Consider the following 17,648-nt stretch of genomic DNA (forward strand, 5'->3'; position numbering starts at 1 on the left):
CATAATCATTCTGAGAGTTAGCTGACATATCCAATTCCTGTTTATACTGAATGTGGCTACAAACTTCCATTCTCCGTAACACGTTTGGTAACTGCACAATTTCCGAAGGCACTCGTGTCGAACGGCCGCTTCGCTCGCGCCATTTAACTGTGCCGAACTTTCCCTTATGAGGTTATTTGAAGGTGAGAGTGTAGTCCGCCCAGCTGAGAAGGTTGCAACAGTTAAAAGATCAAATTCATTATGAAATTTCCAGAATTCCTCCAGCAGTTATGATATATGTTTCCAAAAACTGCATGAAATGCCTCAAGTATTGTGTAGATGCAAACGGTTGTCATTTGCCCAACGTAGTATTTCGTGAGTAAACTTGAATAAATGTACCTAGCGAGAAGTGTTTAGCTTTGTTTCGTTACTCTGTGTATTATTCAAATTTGAAATTGTCAAAATATTGTGAAATACTCGAAATATTGAAGTACTGTCTGAAAAAAATACACAAATATTTAATAGGATCTCAATAAAGATTTCAAAATAGTCCAAAGATTGACAACGTGCTTTGAATGTTCAGAAATGTAAAATTGTGTATTTATAAAATGAAAAAAATGTGGTATCCTACGACTGCTGTCACAATTTGAATCGGCCAACTCATATAAATACATTGATGTGACGATTTCCAAACAAAGTTTATTACCAATTAATTGTTGTCAAAGTCAAAAACAGCAGAGGAAATGGCAGTAAGTCGAGGAAAGGGAATTTTTTCTCTCACATTAGGAACTAATGCAAAATTGTCTCGACTGAAACCTCTCACAAACTGTTCTACCCGCACACCTCTTCCATTTGTACTTGTTGTCCCGTGAGGCATCTGCTCTATGTCAGAAGATCATAAGGCCTTTCCAGAAAAAGGAGTCGATGCATCATAAATATGTTTTTCAACTACAGATTATCAGCAGACGGGTGTTTTGTGGATCACGAATTTGGCACTTTAGGAAGATCTCCAACCAGACTACAGAGGTGTGTCGAGTTTGTTGACAATATAATTACAACGTTTTGTGCACCTCAGAACTATGCCAGGATTGTCTGACGAATGCAATATCGAGGATACACTGACGTATCCACGACAAGTATGTCTGTGCGCAGAACTAGAGGCGACACGAGCACAAAATTTGTCAGCGACCACTTTGCATACTATTTTTGTTCCACTCACAGTAAAATTTAAGATGTTTGCCCTAATCAAAATACGAACGAGAGCTCGATTGCACACGTATACACATATGTGAAGTAAAAAACTAAAACATTCTTGTACTTTTGGAAACTATAAACTTTATTTCCTTCTTCCAATTCCTACATCCCCCACCCACCAAATGTCCCCTGTAAGTTCTACATTACTCAGTCTTTGTATTCCTGCTTTAATGGTCCGAGTAACAAATATCGTTAACACATTTCACACAGGTATTTCTGTACCTACAGAATTATCAGCTTACTGTTCACGTAATCAAAGTTGTACACCATCACTTAAAACTTCAGGCTGGGAGTAAGTGATGGACTGAACATCACATGAAAAACTACTCATGTGGACACTCACTAAGCCAGATGGAATTCCTGCAGATAAATACAGGTAGGCACGGAATTTTAGTGCAATATTTACAGTCTGCCGTAGCGCGTCATCACAGGTTCACTGACTGACACAGAGTATACTGCACACACACAATAAGCAGAATTTAATTTTTTGCTATTCTAAGTGGTCAGAATTTTACCGGCCAGCAGTGAACAGGTAGATTGCAATTCGTGGCTGCTACATCCGTGCATTATTTGTAAAAGTTCATGTCTTCTCTATCATTTATTTCTATACTACCAAAACTGAAAATATGCAACATTTTCCCTCTGTCCGGGAGGGGTGAGCACAGTTCGAGGAGGGTTACAGAAAAAGGTCAGCTCACTCGGACGAAAGGGTCCCACGTACAGTTAGGACGAGATTAGGCACAGTGTATTAGGTCAGTATACGACACTATCAGATAGAACGTATCGGGACTCCCCTACGTAATGTCGAACTGACAGATGTGTGTCACTAGAGGTGGACCCACTGTAATGAAAGGAGACAGGGAGTGTCTCACTGTCAGCAGAGAAGAGTACGGGCAGATCGAGTCAGTCGGGTGACCCCGACAGCTCCGAATGCAGACTACAGTCGTCGAACGTCACTGGCGTAACAATTCCGTAGGGACATTTCGACGCTTCCAGAGGGGCCCGAATCGACAGTCGGCGGTGTGGCTGTGGAGTCGAAACGCGAAGGTACGACCACAGCTAAACCGAGACGGGGAAGTCCTCACGTACCGACGGAAAGGAACCGTCGAACATTCCGGAGAGAGATTAGATAAAATCGCACAAAATTGGCAGAAGGAATCACTCGCGAGTTCCAGAGTGCTACCGGCAGTCCAGCTGGCACGGTGACCGTGCACAGAAAGTTAAAAAGGACGGCGTATAACGGTCGGGCAGCTCCCCGTAAGCTACGCACTTCGGTAGTCGACACTACGCACTGGCGGCTGCGCAGAGAGCGACGCCACCGGACGGTGGACGACCGGAAACGAGTGGCACGGGGTGTTGACCTGCACTACCACCGTGCCGGTCTGACGGAAGGAACTGGGTTTGGCAAATGCCTGGAGAACATTACCTACCACCGCGTGAAGTGCAGAGGAGGTGGATTACGGTACGGTGGCGTTCGTCGCGGTCGGGACGTGACCCCTTTCTCGTGCTCGAGGAAACACTAAATGTGGGAGGATACGAACACATTTTACGGTGTCGTGTACTGTGCGCAGCAGAGCGGAGGCGGGCAAACGTTGCACGACGCTCACGAGTGCACAGCGCTGCACGTGTGCTGCTCGCGTGCAATCGTCGACCGTGGCGGTGGCGACAGCCGGCAGGTTGCGGGTAGTACCGGGCCGAGCTGCGGACGTCGATGCGAAGCGCGACCACTACGTAGTGGACGTCGTATTTCGTCGTGTCTCTCGTCTAACTGATTTAACATTTTATGGAGCACTGTTTCCAATTTTTCAGGACGACAACAACGATAGCCCAGCGGTACGTGCAAGTTATAAGATTGCGCTTAATTAGCGAGAGCTGGAAAACTGTTTGCTGAAGGTGCATTTATAAAGGAGTGCCACAGTGCAGGAGTTTATCGCATTTTCCATCGCACTTGACGAGTCTGTATATATTTTAGATACCGCGGAATTAGTGATTTATGCGCGCGGCGTGGACACTGCTCTGCACATAGCAGAGGATTTTTTAAATACGATACCTGTAAAAAGCACGACCACCAGTGTGGACATCCTAAAAGCAGTTGAAGAAGCTGTCGATTCAGCTGGCTTAAACTGGGAACGTTTGACAACAGACGGAGCACCTGCAATGAAAGTGGAACAAATGGGATGTGTCGGATTACTAAGAGAAAAGCCTCAGCGTACAGAAGAATCACTGTGCAGAATCCTCTGCATTTTGCACCAGAAGTACTCTGTGCAAAAGCAGCAAAACTGGGGGACGTCATGCTTGTGGTTATTCGGGCAGTTAATTATTTGAGATCCCACGGGATTACACACAGTTTCACACATATTTAGATGAAATTGGGCATGAGTACGCTGACATGCAATACCACAGTGAACGCCGCTGGCTTAGCCTCGGTAATGTACTCAAAAAAGTTTTTGAGCTGAGAATACCAATAAATCAGTTCTTAAAGGACAAAGGAAGGTACGATCCCAAGAGTGGGTTACCGACCTTGCATTTTTAGTGGACATTACCGGACACATGAATGCATTGAAGACAAGTTTGCAGGTAGAAAATAAGCTAATTTGTGAAATGGCTGAAAAGGTGCAAGCTTTCACTAGCAAGCTCGAGCTACGGGAATGGCAGCTCTCGTCAGGGAACGCACTGCATTTCCCTACTCTGTCTACTGTGTGAGAACAGAATTGCAAAGAATATGTTTCCGTACTTAGTGCAATAAAAGAGGAATTTCTCAGGCAGATCTACAGTGTAACTCTCGTCCGAGAGACAAGTTCCTTTCGGCAAGACGTCTAATAGACTCTTATCGAGACTTTACACGGCAAGTGTTTCCTCGCCTTCACCGTGAAGCCGCGAAGATAATGTTAATGTTTGGTTCGACATACGTTTGTGAGAGATTTTTTTCTGTTATGAAAATTAATTAAGTCTCTGTTAAAAGCAAACATCAGTGATGAAAATTTACGTAACTGTTTGCGTTTGTCTGTATGTAGAAATTTTGTTCCAGACATTACACATATTGTAAGCTCCACCTGTGATAATTAAATAAAACGTATCGTAGGTAATAGGTACTCTTTTGTAGCACGATTTCTTCCAAGCACTCCTACTAACCTTATGCCTTCATTCAATAAAGCAAGCTAGGAAACAAAACGCATTACAGAGGACGGAGTCGGAGACGGTACGGTGGGGAGGGGAGAGAAGTGGGTGGCCAGCTTGCCCCCGTGTGCACGCAGAACACCTGTTAACTGCACGCGTGCAAGTGCACCGCACACGTGCAGGATTCCTGCCCGCCCCTGCAGTAGAGGAACAGTTCGGAAGTAACAACTGCCCGTATCGGCATAACAGTGCACTGTCATAAAGCGGCACCCGTGATACGACAGTTCGTGGACAGTAACGTTCCCAAAATAGACTGGCCCGCCCAGAGTCCCGACGAGTGCCCGGCGGAACACTTCCGGGACGAGTCGGAATGCCGACTTCGCTCCGACCCGACGTCCGACGTCACTACCTCCTCTCGAGGACGACCGGGCTATCTCCTCCACAGAGACGCACACAGTTTACCGGAAGTGCCCCGGCACAGTTCGAGCCGTCAAAAGGTAGAGGTTCGACACACCCCACACTGGGCGACACACCCGTATCGGTGTCCACTAATAGGTGTTCACGTACTCTCGATCGGATACTGCGTATCCCTTACAGACTCGTGTCGGGTTTTAGTAATGTGACGCATTTTCGAGCTGCAGGGCATCCCTTGTACAAAACATTAATTTTTTATATTCGTTTTTCTCAAGGCCGTAACCCGGTTTGACTACCGGTGATCTTCTACGCACTGTAAATATACAAAAAGAGGAGACAAACAATTGTCACAAAATCCATAAACTCTGAAAATAACAATCTACCTAATAATAATAATAGTAATAATAAATAAATAAAATCATACCAAAGATAGAAGTAGAGTTTTCACAGGCAGAATGAACTCTCTGTCTCGTGCCCTTCCCTTTCTCTATCTGAAGATAACCACTGGCACATCAAACTGAATACGTATTTGCAAAATGCTTATTTGACTGTGACATATAAAATGTAAAAAAAAAAAAAAAAAAAAAAAAAAAAAAAAAAAAAAAAAAAACGAAAGGTTAGGGCGAATCGATAACTCGATTCCCACGTACGTCAACCTGTATAAAACACTGTCACTCGTTCCGGTACAGTTTTAAGTTCTAGTTCAAAACCGGCATCGAGCACGTGTAGCGTCAGTTCTTTCCCGTTGTAGGAGCCACAGTAACCTTCTACATCAGATTCTTCCCCCTCAGCCTTATTTCTACAGAACAGTACAACTTTGCCGTAGCAGTACTCACCTCTTCCCCACTGTCATCTTCACTCGGCAGCTCGATCACCTCGGGCTGTTTCGTCTGTAACCAAACAGCAGCCGTCACACAGTGCACCACGAAGGTAACAGGCCACGTGTACTCTTTGGAATTAACATTTCGTAGTAGACAATATGTGATATTCAGGGACAGTAAACTGTAGGGTCAAAATATACGAGGGTAATCCCAAAAGTAAGGTCTCCTACTTTTTTATAAGTACATAGACCTGTTTATTTTTACAATCGTTTACATCCGTTTACAGCTCGAACATTTAGCTATTTTTCGATATAATCACCATTTCTGTCGACGCATTTTTGTAGACCTCGTGGCAGTTTTTGAATGCCCGTGTCATACCAGCTCACCGCCGTGCCGATCAGAAAGTTATGAACCTATTCTTTCACCTCGTCGTCGGAGCTAAATTGCCGGGACCACAATTAACGCTGACAGCTACTGTGAGACTTTGAAAAAACTCAAACGGGCAATTCAGAACCGGAGAAGAGGAATGTTGAGCAAGGACGTACACATTCTCCGTGACAACACTCACTCGGCAAACCGTTGCTCTCCTGCAACAGTTTCAGTGGAACATAATCGCCCACTCACCCTACAGTCCTGACTTGGCGCCCAGTGACTATCACCTGTTTCCTAGGTTAAAAGAAAATATGGCCGGAAAGCGATTCAGCTGGGATGACGAGGTGAAAGAAGAGGTTCATAACTTTCTGAACAGCACGGCGGCGAGCTCGTATGACACGGGCATACAAAAACTGCCACAGCGTCTACAAAAATGCATCGACAGAAATGGTGATTGTGTCGAAAAATAGCTAAATGTTCGAGCTGTAAACTGATGTAAACGATTGTAGAACTAAATAGGTCTATGTACTTATAAAAAATAGGAGATCTTACTTTTGGGATTACCTTCACAGTCTAGTATAGTTGGAACAGGCTCTACGTGAGATCTAATGGGGCAAAATACGGTTATCAAAAGTGCAATGGAAAAAACTCGAGTAGAATTAAAATCGGCTCACGTGGTTTAGTGTTTTACGACAGAGGGACGGAACGGGGATCAATTACAGCCTTAGGATTTGTTATAAAGAAGAAAATCAAAATGTTACAGAGCCTCGAGGAATCTCAAAACAGAAAATGAAGCCTCGTTTTAAAAAAATTTTTAAAAATCTGTTTATGTACCTATTTTTTTAAATAAATTAATGAACTTTGTGGACCAGCATGCTCCAATGTGGGTGAAACACCGGCTACGAAGATTGTGAGCACTCCTTATACACTGCTGTAATGGGTCGCTTAAGAAGAACAGATTCCTCGTTGTTAAAAATAATTTTTGCCGCATCTGACATTTAGCCCATCCACAGAACATCTGCCAAATGAAATACAACATTCGAGAAACACAAGCATAATGTATAGTAAACATTATCAGTAAAAATATCAGAAGGTGTTTAAAAATAAAAATTACAAATGAGTCGTCATACCAAAGTATCTTCACACAAAGTACAGCACCACACTGTACAGTCTCGACAGTCGTGTTCGACTGGTGGCAAGTCATCATTACGTGACCTAACTGTGATCAATATATGCCACCGGATGGAATAGTTACATTGGAATTACAAGAATGCAAGGAAAATAAATAAGACAGATTAATAACAAAATAATATTAGAAAAATGTAAAGATAAACAGAGCCTAACAGCTGTTAGGAAAACTGAAAGGAAATGAATAAAAGCCTACACAAACAAAATACATCATCAACAAATCACACAATTCTTTTGAGGGTGTACGGGAAAGCAGGGAGGGGGCAGACAGTAGCACAAACATAAATACAGGGTGTACATAAAGTCTGGGAACATTTTCCAAGAACCAAACATCGTACAGATATCATACATATGACATTTTGAAGAGAAACCCTGAAAGCCCCTCCCTTCCCCCACGTATATTGCCGCAGCATAGTTTGACAATTTGCCGATAGTCGCAAACGTGGCGAGTTCAGGTGCGGAGTGAGTTTTCCGCGTGTCGAGAGTTCGACAAAAACGAGGGCGCTACAGCTGTTCGACGGATGTTTAGAACCGAGTACGGTAAGAAGCCACACGAAAGGCCATTTACCACTGGCACAACAAATTTATTACGACGGGTTGATTGTGCCCGGCAAAGAGAAGCGGATGACCCAGTACGAGTGAAGTGAATGTGGAGTGCATACGAGAGACATTCGTAAGGAGTCCAAAGAAATAGTTACGTCGTGCATCCCGTGCACCCCAAATGGCTCCAATGACAGTACGGAAAGTCCTGCGACAGAAGCTGTCTACGAAACCATTCGAATTGGAGCTAGTGCAGAAGCTGCTGCATCGACGGATCAGCTGTGCTACAGAAGGGGATAGCTGTTTCACGAAATGACCTCCCTGATCGCCACACCTCACTCCGTGTGACTTTCTTCTGCGGGGACACAGGAAGATCTGGTGTACGTACCGCCTCTACCGAGTGACGTAGCAGAGCTCCGGGAGAGAATACGGGAAGCGACTACCACAGTGTACGATGCCACACTGGGATGGGTACGGCAAGAGTTCTATTACCGTACTGACATCTGCAGGGTCACTCGTGGTTCGCGTATCGAACATATGTAAAAAAATCTTTCAGTTTTTCTGTTCAAAATGCAATATGTATGACATCTATACAATGTTTAGTTCTTGTGTAATAAATAATTGGAAGTGTTCCCAGACTTTATGCACAACCTGTATAGATAAAATATAAAAACATAAAGCACTGTCAAATCCAAAATTAAAGAAGGCAACACGACCTTAGTTTCTAAAAGAAATATACACAATCCGACTGGGTAGAGAGAGGAGGGCAGGCATCCGGCACGGGAAAACGCATCTTTGTTCGACATATAGTGCTCTTTTAGTAAAAGAATATTTTTTTAAACAACGAAATAGCTGAAATTTGTCGATACGGTAGATAAATTTCGAGACGGGCATCTACAGACTTCACGGTAGCTCTTCCGATGGCGTCCAGGTCTGACGGACGTGTAGAATTCTTGTAACTAGGTGTAGAGAGCCGTGTGGCCAGAAATGCGTTCTTAGGGAGATACACTCATTCGAACGTCTCTGAAGGTCTATTTTTCAAATGACTGAAAGCACGTATACTAGACAAGTGGGAACATTCAGCCAGTACTGGTGTCTCAGCAGTACACCGGCAGCAAGCCGACGGCAGCGGTTAGGCCCCGGTGTGCGGCTCCAGATTATCGGTGACGGAATCGTGGGATCGGTCACACTTTAACGACACCTCACGGGGGAGGCGTATCTTACCCTGCCTCCCCTGCCGGAAGACGAGCATTTAGAGGTACAGAGGGTAATGTGGTCACCGCACAACAGTGCTCCAGCTCACTCCTGCAATGCCGTGTGGACACTTCTCGAAAACATCCACCCCGACCACACATTTGGCTAAACTGGTGCTGGTGGTGGTGGTGGTTCACTGCCAACGTATCACCAAACCGTGAGTACTGACAGAAAGTTGCCACTTGTCTGGTGTATTGTTATGTGTGCTTGCAGTCACTGAAGCATCCACCGAGGTGACAAAACTCACAGGACAGTGGTACGCACACCTAACGACGGCGATACTATCGCGAACACGAGGTATAAAAAGACACTGGTGTAGCTGTCACCTGTACTCGGGTGATTCACGTGAAAATGTTTCTTACACAGACGGCTGCACAACGGGAACAAACCGACTCCGAACACAGAACGGTAGTCGGAGCTACACGTACGGACAGTCTATTTCGGAAATCGTTAGGGAATTCGATATTCCGAGACCCACAGTGTCGGCCGTGTGCAGAGAATAGCACACTTCGAGCGTTACCACTCGCCACAGACAGTGCGAGAGCCTACGGACTTCACTTAACGACCGAGAGCGGCAGTGCTCGCGTCGAGTTGTCAGTGCTAACAGACGAGCGACAGTGCGAGAAAAACTGCAGAAATCGAAGTTGGACGTACGACTGACGTACCCTTTAGGACGGGCGGTGAAATTTGGCGTTACTGTGACAGCACAGCAGGCGACCGACACGAGTGCCTCTGCCGACGTCACCTGCAGTTCCGCTACCGGGCTCACGACCGTATCGGTCGGAGCCCAGGTGACGGGAAAACTGTGGCCCCGTCAGACGAGATACGATTTCCGTCAGTGAGACCCGGCGGTATCGAGTGCGGTACAGATCCCACGGAGCTGTAGATTCGAGTTATCGACGAGGCACCGTGCGCGCCGGTGGTTTCTCCGCAATGGTGCGGGGAGAGCACTTGCGGCCATTCGTGGGCTTCACGTCTCCGGCAGGGCCAAAAGTTTCTGCAGGAGACTTCCGACGAATTGTCGAGCTCTCGTCGTGTCGAGTTGCTGCACTACGGCGGGCGAAAGGAGGTCAGACACAATGTCAGGAGGTATCCCACGACTTCTGTCACCTCACAGTGTACAGTCAAAGATCTACAAAAGTAGGTTTACCTCCCTCGAAACGCATTTCCGGCCGTACACCCGTACGACCTTTTTCGTCCCTTATGCTTTCGTAGACTGTTGTTGCAGTTTGCCCCCATTTAGCGAAATCCCCCTCCACACAATTTTTCTACACAGAGTCCAGCACACTCTACAGCCTTACGCCAGCCCTGCTTCGAGCACGTAAATCCCGTTAACGGAAGCTCTCGTCCTGTGCTCGTAGCCACGTTTTCACTGCACGAGTTACGCTCTCATCTTCTTCGAAGTGTGTCCCACGTAGAGTACGATAAACTGGACAAAACAGACGGAAATTGGAGGGCACCAGGTCTGGGCTACACAGTAGCCAATCACGGCACTCAGTTTCTGCATCACCTGAAGCCCGAGCATCCGCCACCGAATAGTACTCCAACTGCATCGTTACTACATACTGCACACAAATGTTTACAGATGTCCACTACAATTTCTTCTTCCACAACTGAGGGTTCCATCACAGCACGTCACGTTAACAAGTGTCTCACGTACGAGGGCCATTTTTTTTTTTCAACCTCCGATAGGCTATAAATATATATATAAACGTCGTGTGACTAGGGCCCCCTGTCAGGTAGGCCATTTGCCGGGAGCAAGTCTTTCGATTTGACTCCACTCTGGCAACTCGCGCATCGATGCGGACGAAATGTTGACGGTGAGGGCGACACGACACCCGGTCCCCGAACGGAGAAAATCTCCGACCCGTCCGGGAATCGAACCCGGGCCCTTAGGATTGACATTCTGTCACACTGACCACTCAGCTATGGGGGCAGACAGGCAATAAATAAAAGACAAGTTCATAGAAAACAATTATTTTCTTACCAAAAGTTTTGTACACTCGGTTACTTTTCAACATAATCACCGAATAGATTGAGACATTTATCATACCTGTGACAAGCTCTGGAATACCCTCTTCAAAAATATTGCTGCCAATGATTTCAAACGAGCGCTGACATTGTTTTGCAGATCTTCGTCGGTTTGAAAGTGCTGCCCTCCAAGCCGTATCTTCAGTTCAGGGAAAAGGTGAAAGTCGCCGGGTGCCAGGTCAGGGCTGTACAGCGGATCATCAAAAATGTCCCACTGAAATTGTTCGAGTAGCTGTCAGGTTGTGCCAGCAGTGTGTGGACGAGCGTTGTCACGGATCGACACAATTCCTGAGGTAAGCATTCCTCTTCGTTTGTTTTAATGGCTCTCCGCAAACGTCACGTTGTCGCGGATCGACACAATTCCTGATTTAAGCATCCCTCTTCATCTGTTTTGAATGGCTCTCCACAAAAGTCATAAAGTTTCACAATAAGCAGCTGCCTTGACAGTGGTTCTGGGCTGCATTAACTCTACAAGCAACACACCTTTTTGGTCCCAAAACACAGTAGCCATAACCTTTCTATTGTTGAATGTTTGAATTTTTTTTGTTTTGTTTGGTGACTTTGGATGCACCCACTGTTGTGACTGTCGTTTCGTTTCCGGTGTGTCACATCGGATCCAAGTTTCATCTCCAGTAACAATTGATTTCAAAAAGTTCTCTCCTTCATCGTGATATAGGTCCGGGAAATTCAAAGTAGCGTCATTCAGTGATTTTTGTGGGCGTCTGTCAACATTTTTGGAACCCGACGAGCACGAAGTTTTTTGTAGACTAAATGTTCAGTAATGACAGAGTATACGACAGATCTTGAAACTTCCGGAATTTCCATAGACAAAGCAGTTATAGTGAACCTATGATTTTCTCTAACCATTCTGTCAACTCACTCAACAAGGTCGGCTGCAATGACAGACTTGTTTCTCAGCCCCCTTCATGATCCACGACATTTTGGCCACCTTTAAACTTTCGGCACCATTCACGCACCACACTGTCAGTCACGAAGTTATTAATGATGGCAGACATGTTCACACGGTTGTAGTGCAACGCAGACTGATTGATGCCTTGAGGTCGGCAATGGTGGAGTGTGTAGTGTGAGAGTTGCACATTAGCCTACAGCGCATGTTCACTTTCTGCCACTCACATTGCTTCATACCTTCTATACTAAGCGATCGGATGTTGGTGTGTGTGAGAGGGGAGGGGGGGGGGGGGGGGGGGCTCGTAGAAGCCATGTGGATGGGTGGACGGTTCACTATGGCTCTTCCACTTGTCACAATTCTTCAAAACTTCACATATGTGGAAAAATAAACATCATATTTGCAGCACCTAAAATGACGTTTTTCTATATGTATTAATGGCTTTCAACAATAATTTTGGGGCCTTATTTATTTAATGACCCTTCTAAACAAAAATGCACATTTTCCTGATACGAAGGACTATTTGGTAATGCTCTCCAGAGATTTAATTGCCCATCAGAGGAGCATGCTGTAGTCAGATGCAGTTTTTATGTGGTATATGTCACGGGCTGAAAATATAGCAACTGCCAGTCTCACTAAATGCCACTCTGTCCTCAGAAGCATTTCAGCCTTTGTTTTAATAACAGACCCTTCCCTTCAAACAATTCCATATTTATTTGAAAGATATAGAAAGGACTACAATTTGCTACGTAAATTTCAATCGGAAAAACTCAAGAGATGCTCTGGATCCTACCGATAATTAAGTGGGGCCAGCTATTACGATATCCACATGCAAGTCTGGGAAAATAAAAGAAAATTAAGATTAAAAAATGATGTGCTATTTGCTGTTCATGCAAAGATAGACTCTAAAACTGGAACTCGTCCCCAGCAAATTCCAGATCATAACACTGATTTGTAATTCTTTCCAGAAGGTTTTGTTTTATTATTGCAAAAAAAAACTCTAAAAAAGATAACTTTATGGCTTGTTTAAGAGCTGTAGTATTTTCAGATATATAGATACACTACTGGCCATTAAAATTCCTACACTAAGAAGAAATGCAAACGATAAACGGGTATTCATTGGACAAATACATTATACTAGAACTGACATGTGATTACATTTTCACGAAATTTGGGTGCATAGATGCTGAGAAATCAGTACCCAGAACAACCACCTCTGGCCATAATAACGGCCTTGATACGCCTCAGCATTGAGTCAAACAGAGCTCGGATGGCGTGTACAGGTACAGCTGCCCATGCAGCTCCAACACGATACAACAGTTAATCAAGAGTAGTGACTGGCGTATTGTGACAAGCCATTTGCTCGGCCACCATTGAACAGACGTTTTCAATTGGTGAGAGATCTGGAAAATGTGCTGGCCAGGGCAGCAGTCAAACATTTTCTGTATCCAGAAAGGCCCGTACAGGACCTGCAACATTCGGTCATGGATTATCCTGCTGAAATATACGGTTTCACAGGGATCGAATGTAGGGTAGAGCCACGGGTCGTAACACATCTGAAATGTAACGTCCACTGTTCGAAGTGCAGTCAATGCGAACAAGAGGTGACCGAGACGTGTAACCAATGGCACCCCATACCATCACGCCAGGTGATACGCCAATATGGCGATGACGAATACAGGCTGTAAACAGAACCTAGATTCATCTGAAAAAATGACATTTTGCCATTCGTGCAGCCAGGTTCGTCATCGAGTACACCATTGCAGGCGCTCCCGTCCATGATGCAGTGTCAAGGGTAACTGCAGCCATGGTCTCTGAGCTGACAGTCCATGCTGCTGCAAACGTCATCGAACTGTTAGTGCAGATGGTTGTTGTCTTGCAAACGTCTCCATCTGTTGACTCAGGGATTGAGACGTGGCTGCACGATCCGTTACAGCCATGTGGATAAGATGCCTGTCATCTCGACTGCTAGTGATACGAGGCCATTGGGATCCAGCACGGCGTTCCGTATTACCCTCCTGAACGCACCGATTCCATATTCTGCTAACAGTCATCGGAACTCGACTGACGCGAGCAGCAATGTTGCGATACAATAAACTGCAATCGCGATAGGCTACAATCCGACATTTATCAAAGTTGGAAACGTGACGGTACGCATTTCTCCTCCTTACACGAGGCATCACAACAACGTTTCACCAGGCAACGCCGGTCAACTGCTGTTTGTGTATGAGAAATCTGTTGGAAACTTTCCTCATGTCAGCACGTTGTAGGTGTCGCCACCGGCGCCAACCTTGTGTGAATGCTCTGAAAACTAATCATTTGCATATCACAGCATCTTCTTCGTGTCGGTTAAATTTCGCGTCTGTAGAACGTCATCTTCGTGGTGTAGCAATTTTAATGGCCAGTAGTGGATATGCAGTCTCTCTCTCTCTCTCTCTCTGTCTCTCTCTCTCTCTCCCTCCGTGTGTGTGTGTGTGTGTGTGTGTGTGTGTGTGTGTGTTCGCATGTGGAGGGTGGGAGGTGGGGGGAGGCGGTGTGTGCTTTTCGTAAGAGAGAGAGAATTTTGTTGATCTCCACAAATATTTCTGACTCTGTGATGGAGAACATTCTTCCTGCTCAATTTGGCCCTATTTCCAAAAGTAATGTGACTTCCTCCTTTTCTGATGGTTGCTTAATGAATCTCTGATAGGAAGTCTGTCATTGATGGAGCTTGGTCTGTTGTATATTCTGGAGACTACAGTTTCATTCTTTCACTCCCTTCTCTAACAATTTTTCGCTTTGATAAAATTATTTAAGTGGACAGATAAAAAATCTGCTCACCAAGCAGCGGCAGAACACACATATACAAAACTGTTGTGATTGACGAGCTTTCGGAGTCAGTGGCTTCAGGCAGAAGGGTTGAAGGGGAAAGAAGAAGGGTGAAGGAAAAGGACTGGAGAGGTCTAAGAAAAGGGGTAGATTTTGGGAAAGTCATCCTGAACCACGGGTCAGGGGAGACTTACCGTACGGGATGAGAAGGAAAGACCGATTTATGGTTTTCAGCTGGCCTTCGGTGAGGACGAGATCGACATCGAGGGAAGTGGCACGGGTTTCGGAATAGGACAATGTAAAATTTAACTGGGAGAAGGTATTCAGATTCCAGGAATTTTAGGTCAGCCTCACCGTGAGTCCATATGGTAAATATGTCATCAATGTATCAAAACCAAACCAGGGACTGAAGACTTACAGATACCAGGAGAGCCCCGTCCGAGCAACCCACGGGAAGGTCGGCACAGGAAGCAGCTGTCCAAGTTCCCACGGCCGTACCCACGACCTGCCTGTACGTCTGCCTCTCAGAGGTGAAGTAGTTGTCGGTAAGTATAAAGTTGGTTAAGGTGAATAGAAAGGATGTCACAGGTTTGGAATCAGATGGACGCTGACTGAGGAAATGTTCAGCAGCAGACAGACCGTGTACGTGGGGATGTCGGTACAGAGGGAGGTGGCATCAATGGTGACAAGCAAGGTGTGTTGTGGGAGTGGGACGGGCACGGATTTCAGATGATCCAGGAAATGGTCGGTTTCTTTGATTTAGGAGAGGAGTGGGTTGCAGGTGTTGATCAACTGAGGCAGATATACGTTCGGTGGGTATAGGATGGCCAGGATGAGTGGGTTTGTGGATCTCAGGAAGAAGGTAAAAGGTGGGGGTGCGTTATTCGGGTGGGGAGAGAAGTTGTACCGATTGAGGTGTTAGTCTTTGTGAGGGGGCCTGAGGTTTTAAGGAGGGACAGCAGGTCAGTCTGAATCACAGGCATGGGATCTGGATGGCAGATGCTGCAAGTAGAGGTGTCAGGCAGCTGGTGTAGACCTTCACTAACATACGCCTTTCGGTCAAGTACTGCAGTGCTAGAATAGTGATGGAATCGTCAGCTTTTAGGGAGCGTAGAGCCTGGAGATCTGCAGAGGACAGGTTAGGGTCGTGTTGTAGAGACCTGAGGAAGGGATGTGAGGCAATGCTGGATGTCAGGAATTTCTGGAAGGCTCGTAAGAGATGAATTTGAGGTAGTGGTGGCAGATCGAGTTGGGATCGCGGTCTGAACTGTTCGAGGCACAGTTCTATGCCAGGTCTGCTGTCGGAAAGGTTTCGGTGTCGAGTTGCAAAGTGACATTTCCTATGGATATTACGTGTGGAGGAAAGGAGGTCCTTCACCAAAGCAGCACGATCAAATGCAGATTTAGGGCTGAAAGTGAGGCCCTGAGATAATACAGATAATTGAGGAGGGGAGAGTGCTTCAGATGAGAGGTTAAGGACACTGTACCGTTGTGACCGGTTCACGGGATTACAGGTTACTCTCAGTCTGGGAGGCAGTGGTGAAGGCTGTGGGACGTTAAGGAGGCTGGCCGAGGTCAGTTTCTAGGAGAGGAGTGGTGGCTGAAGGTGTGGCTGCTTAGGGAGCTGCAGAGGGACAGGGAGCGAAACACCACTGCTCAGGTAGTTTAGGAAAAGGTGGGGCAGCTTTTGTCTGGTAGAGTGGAAATTTGCTGATGAGGCATGTAAGAGCAAGAGACTGCTGTATTTGAAACTGTAAAGAGCCTGGTGTAGGGTAGGACTGCACCGAGAAATGGGGACTTTCAATGTTAGGCCTTATGGAGTAGCTCCGAGGGACAAGCAGGTTTCAAAAAACAGAGTCTGGGACCTCAGTTTCGATAGTGCAAAGGCACGTTTTCGAAAAGTACGGACGTAATAGGAGACGGGATTCATCGAGGCGAGAGAGGACTTCACTTTGTACGTAGATCTGTTTGCCGTTTCTGTCTTTACGAATGGAAAGGACAGGCATTTGCAATGTCTGTGATTCACGTATTTCCCTTTTTATTAAATTTTGTATCTGTTGCCCATAACCTTTGTTTCAAACGAAACAATTATAAATAATGGACTGCGTACAGTGTACAAAAAATTAATAGCACCAGGGATGTCTTCTACCTGGAAGCAGTTTGAAATGTATATTTACACCTTTGCTCATTTTTATTGCCTCCAGATACTCAGTAACAAGAGGTATTTCGACAAAGTTCTCTTTATTAGAAGGTTTACCACGGTGCGTAAATCGATACACCGACAAATACTATAGAACCTGTTCTGGCCAGCGCCGGCACAGAGATGAAGAAAACGAGAACACAGAAGGCTGCGAGACGCCAACAGCACGCCGACTAGAACCGCGCCACGACAACACGAGCGGCCTCTATCCGAAAAGGCTCAGCCGGACAGTAGAGGACGGACACTACTAGACCCGGACGAGAAGAGAGCACTAGAAGAGCTGTTACTTGTGATCCGTATCCATTACTTGCACAGACATTCTATGCAGTGAAAGACACTGATTATTTGCACGTCGCCAATAGCTCGTGACAGGACATTGTAAACCAAAGTTAAGTATTGTCAATCTACTTTATTGTAACAAAAACCATTAATGTGATTTGCTCGAATTATCGTACAGCTATCCGAGAAAGCGGCATCCTTTAGGCGTCCTATAAGAGACGAGTGGGCAGGACCCCACAGAACCCACTAAAGGCGTTAACTTCAACTCGCGTTACCGACACCTCGTACGTATTAAAAGTGCAGCTTCAAATTATTAAACAGTGTGTGAGGTGTCGCGCACTACCGATACTCTGCTCCCCCCGCACGTTCAGAAGTCGGCAGCGAACGTGTGACCGTGTCGCCAACCGGCAGCCGGTCCCGAAGCGTACCCTCCTCGGCCCGTGTGGCTGGCACCGTCACGGAGTCGACTACGAGAATGCCACAC

General features: G+C 45.8%; 1 protein-coding gene across 6 annotated transcripts in view; it reads right to left on the minus strand.

Annotated features, from left to right (window-relative positions):
* LOC126213463 (uncharacterized) overlaps nucleotides 1-17,648 on the minus strand; it is a 149,017-nt gene that overhangs the window by 62,198 nt on the left and 69,171 nt on the right. For 5 of the 6 annotated variants that reach the window (XM_049941239.1, XM_049941238.1, XM_049941236.1 and 2 more), the window contains one exon: nucleotides 5,601-5,654. The exons of the other annotated variant lie outside the window; for it this stretch is intronic. In XM_049941239.1, the coding sequence (XP_049797196.1) occupies nucleotides 5,601-5,654 (54 nt within the window). The remainder of the gene's footprint in view (nucleotides 1-5,600; nucleotides 5,655-17,648) is intronic. 6 annotated transcript variants of the gene reach the window in all.

Source organism: Schistocerca nitens, chromosome 11, assembly GCF_023898315.1.
Source record: "Schistocerca nitens isolate TAMUIC-IGC-003100 chromosome 11, iqSchNite1.1, whole genome shotgun sequence".
In the NCBI taxonomy this organism is placed as follows: domain Eukaryota; kingdom Metazoa; phylum Arthropoda; class Insecta; order Orthoptera; family Acrididae; genus Schistocerca; species Schistocerca nitens.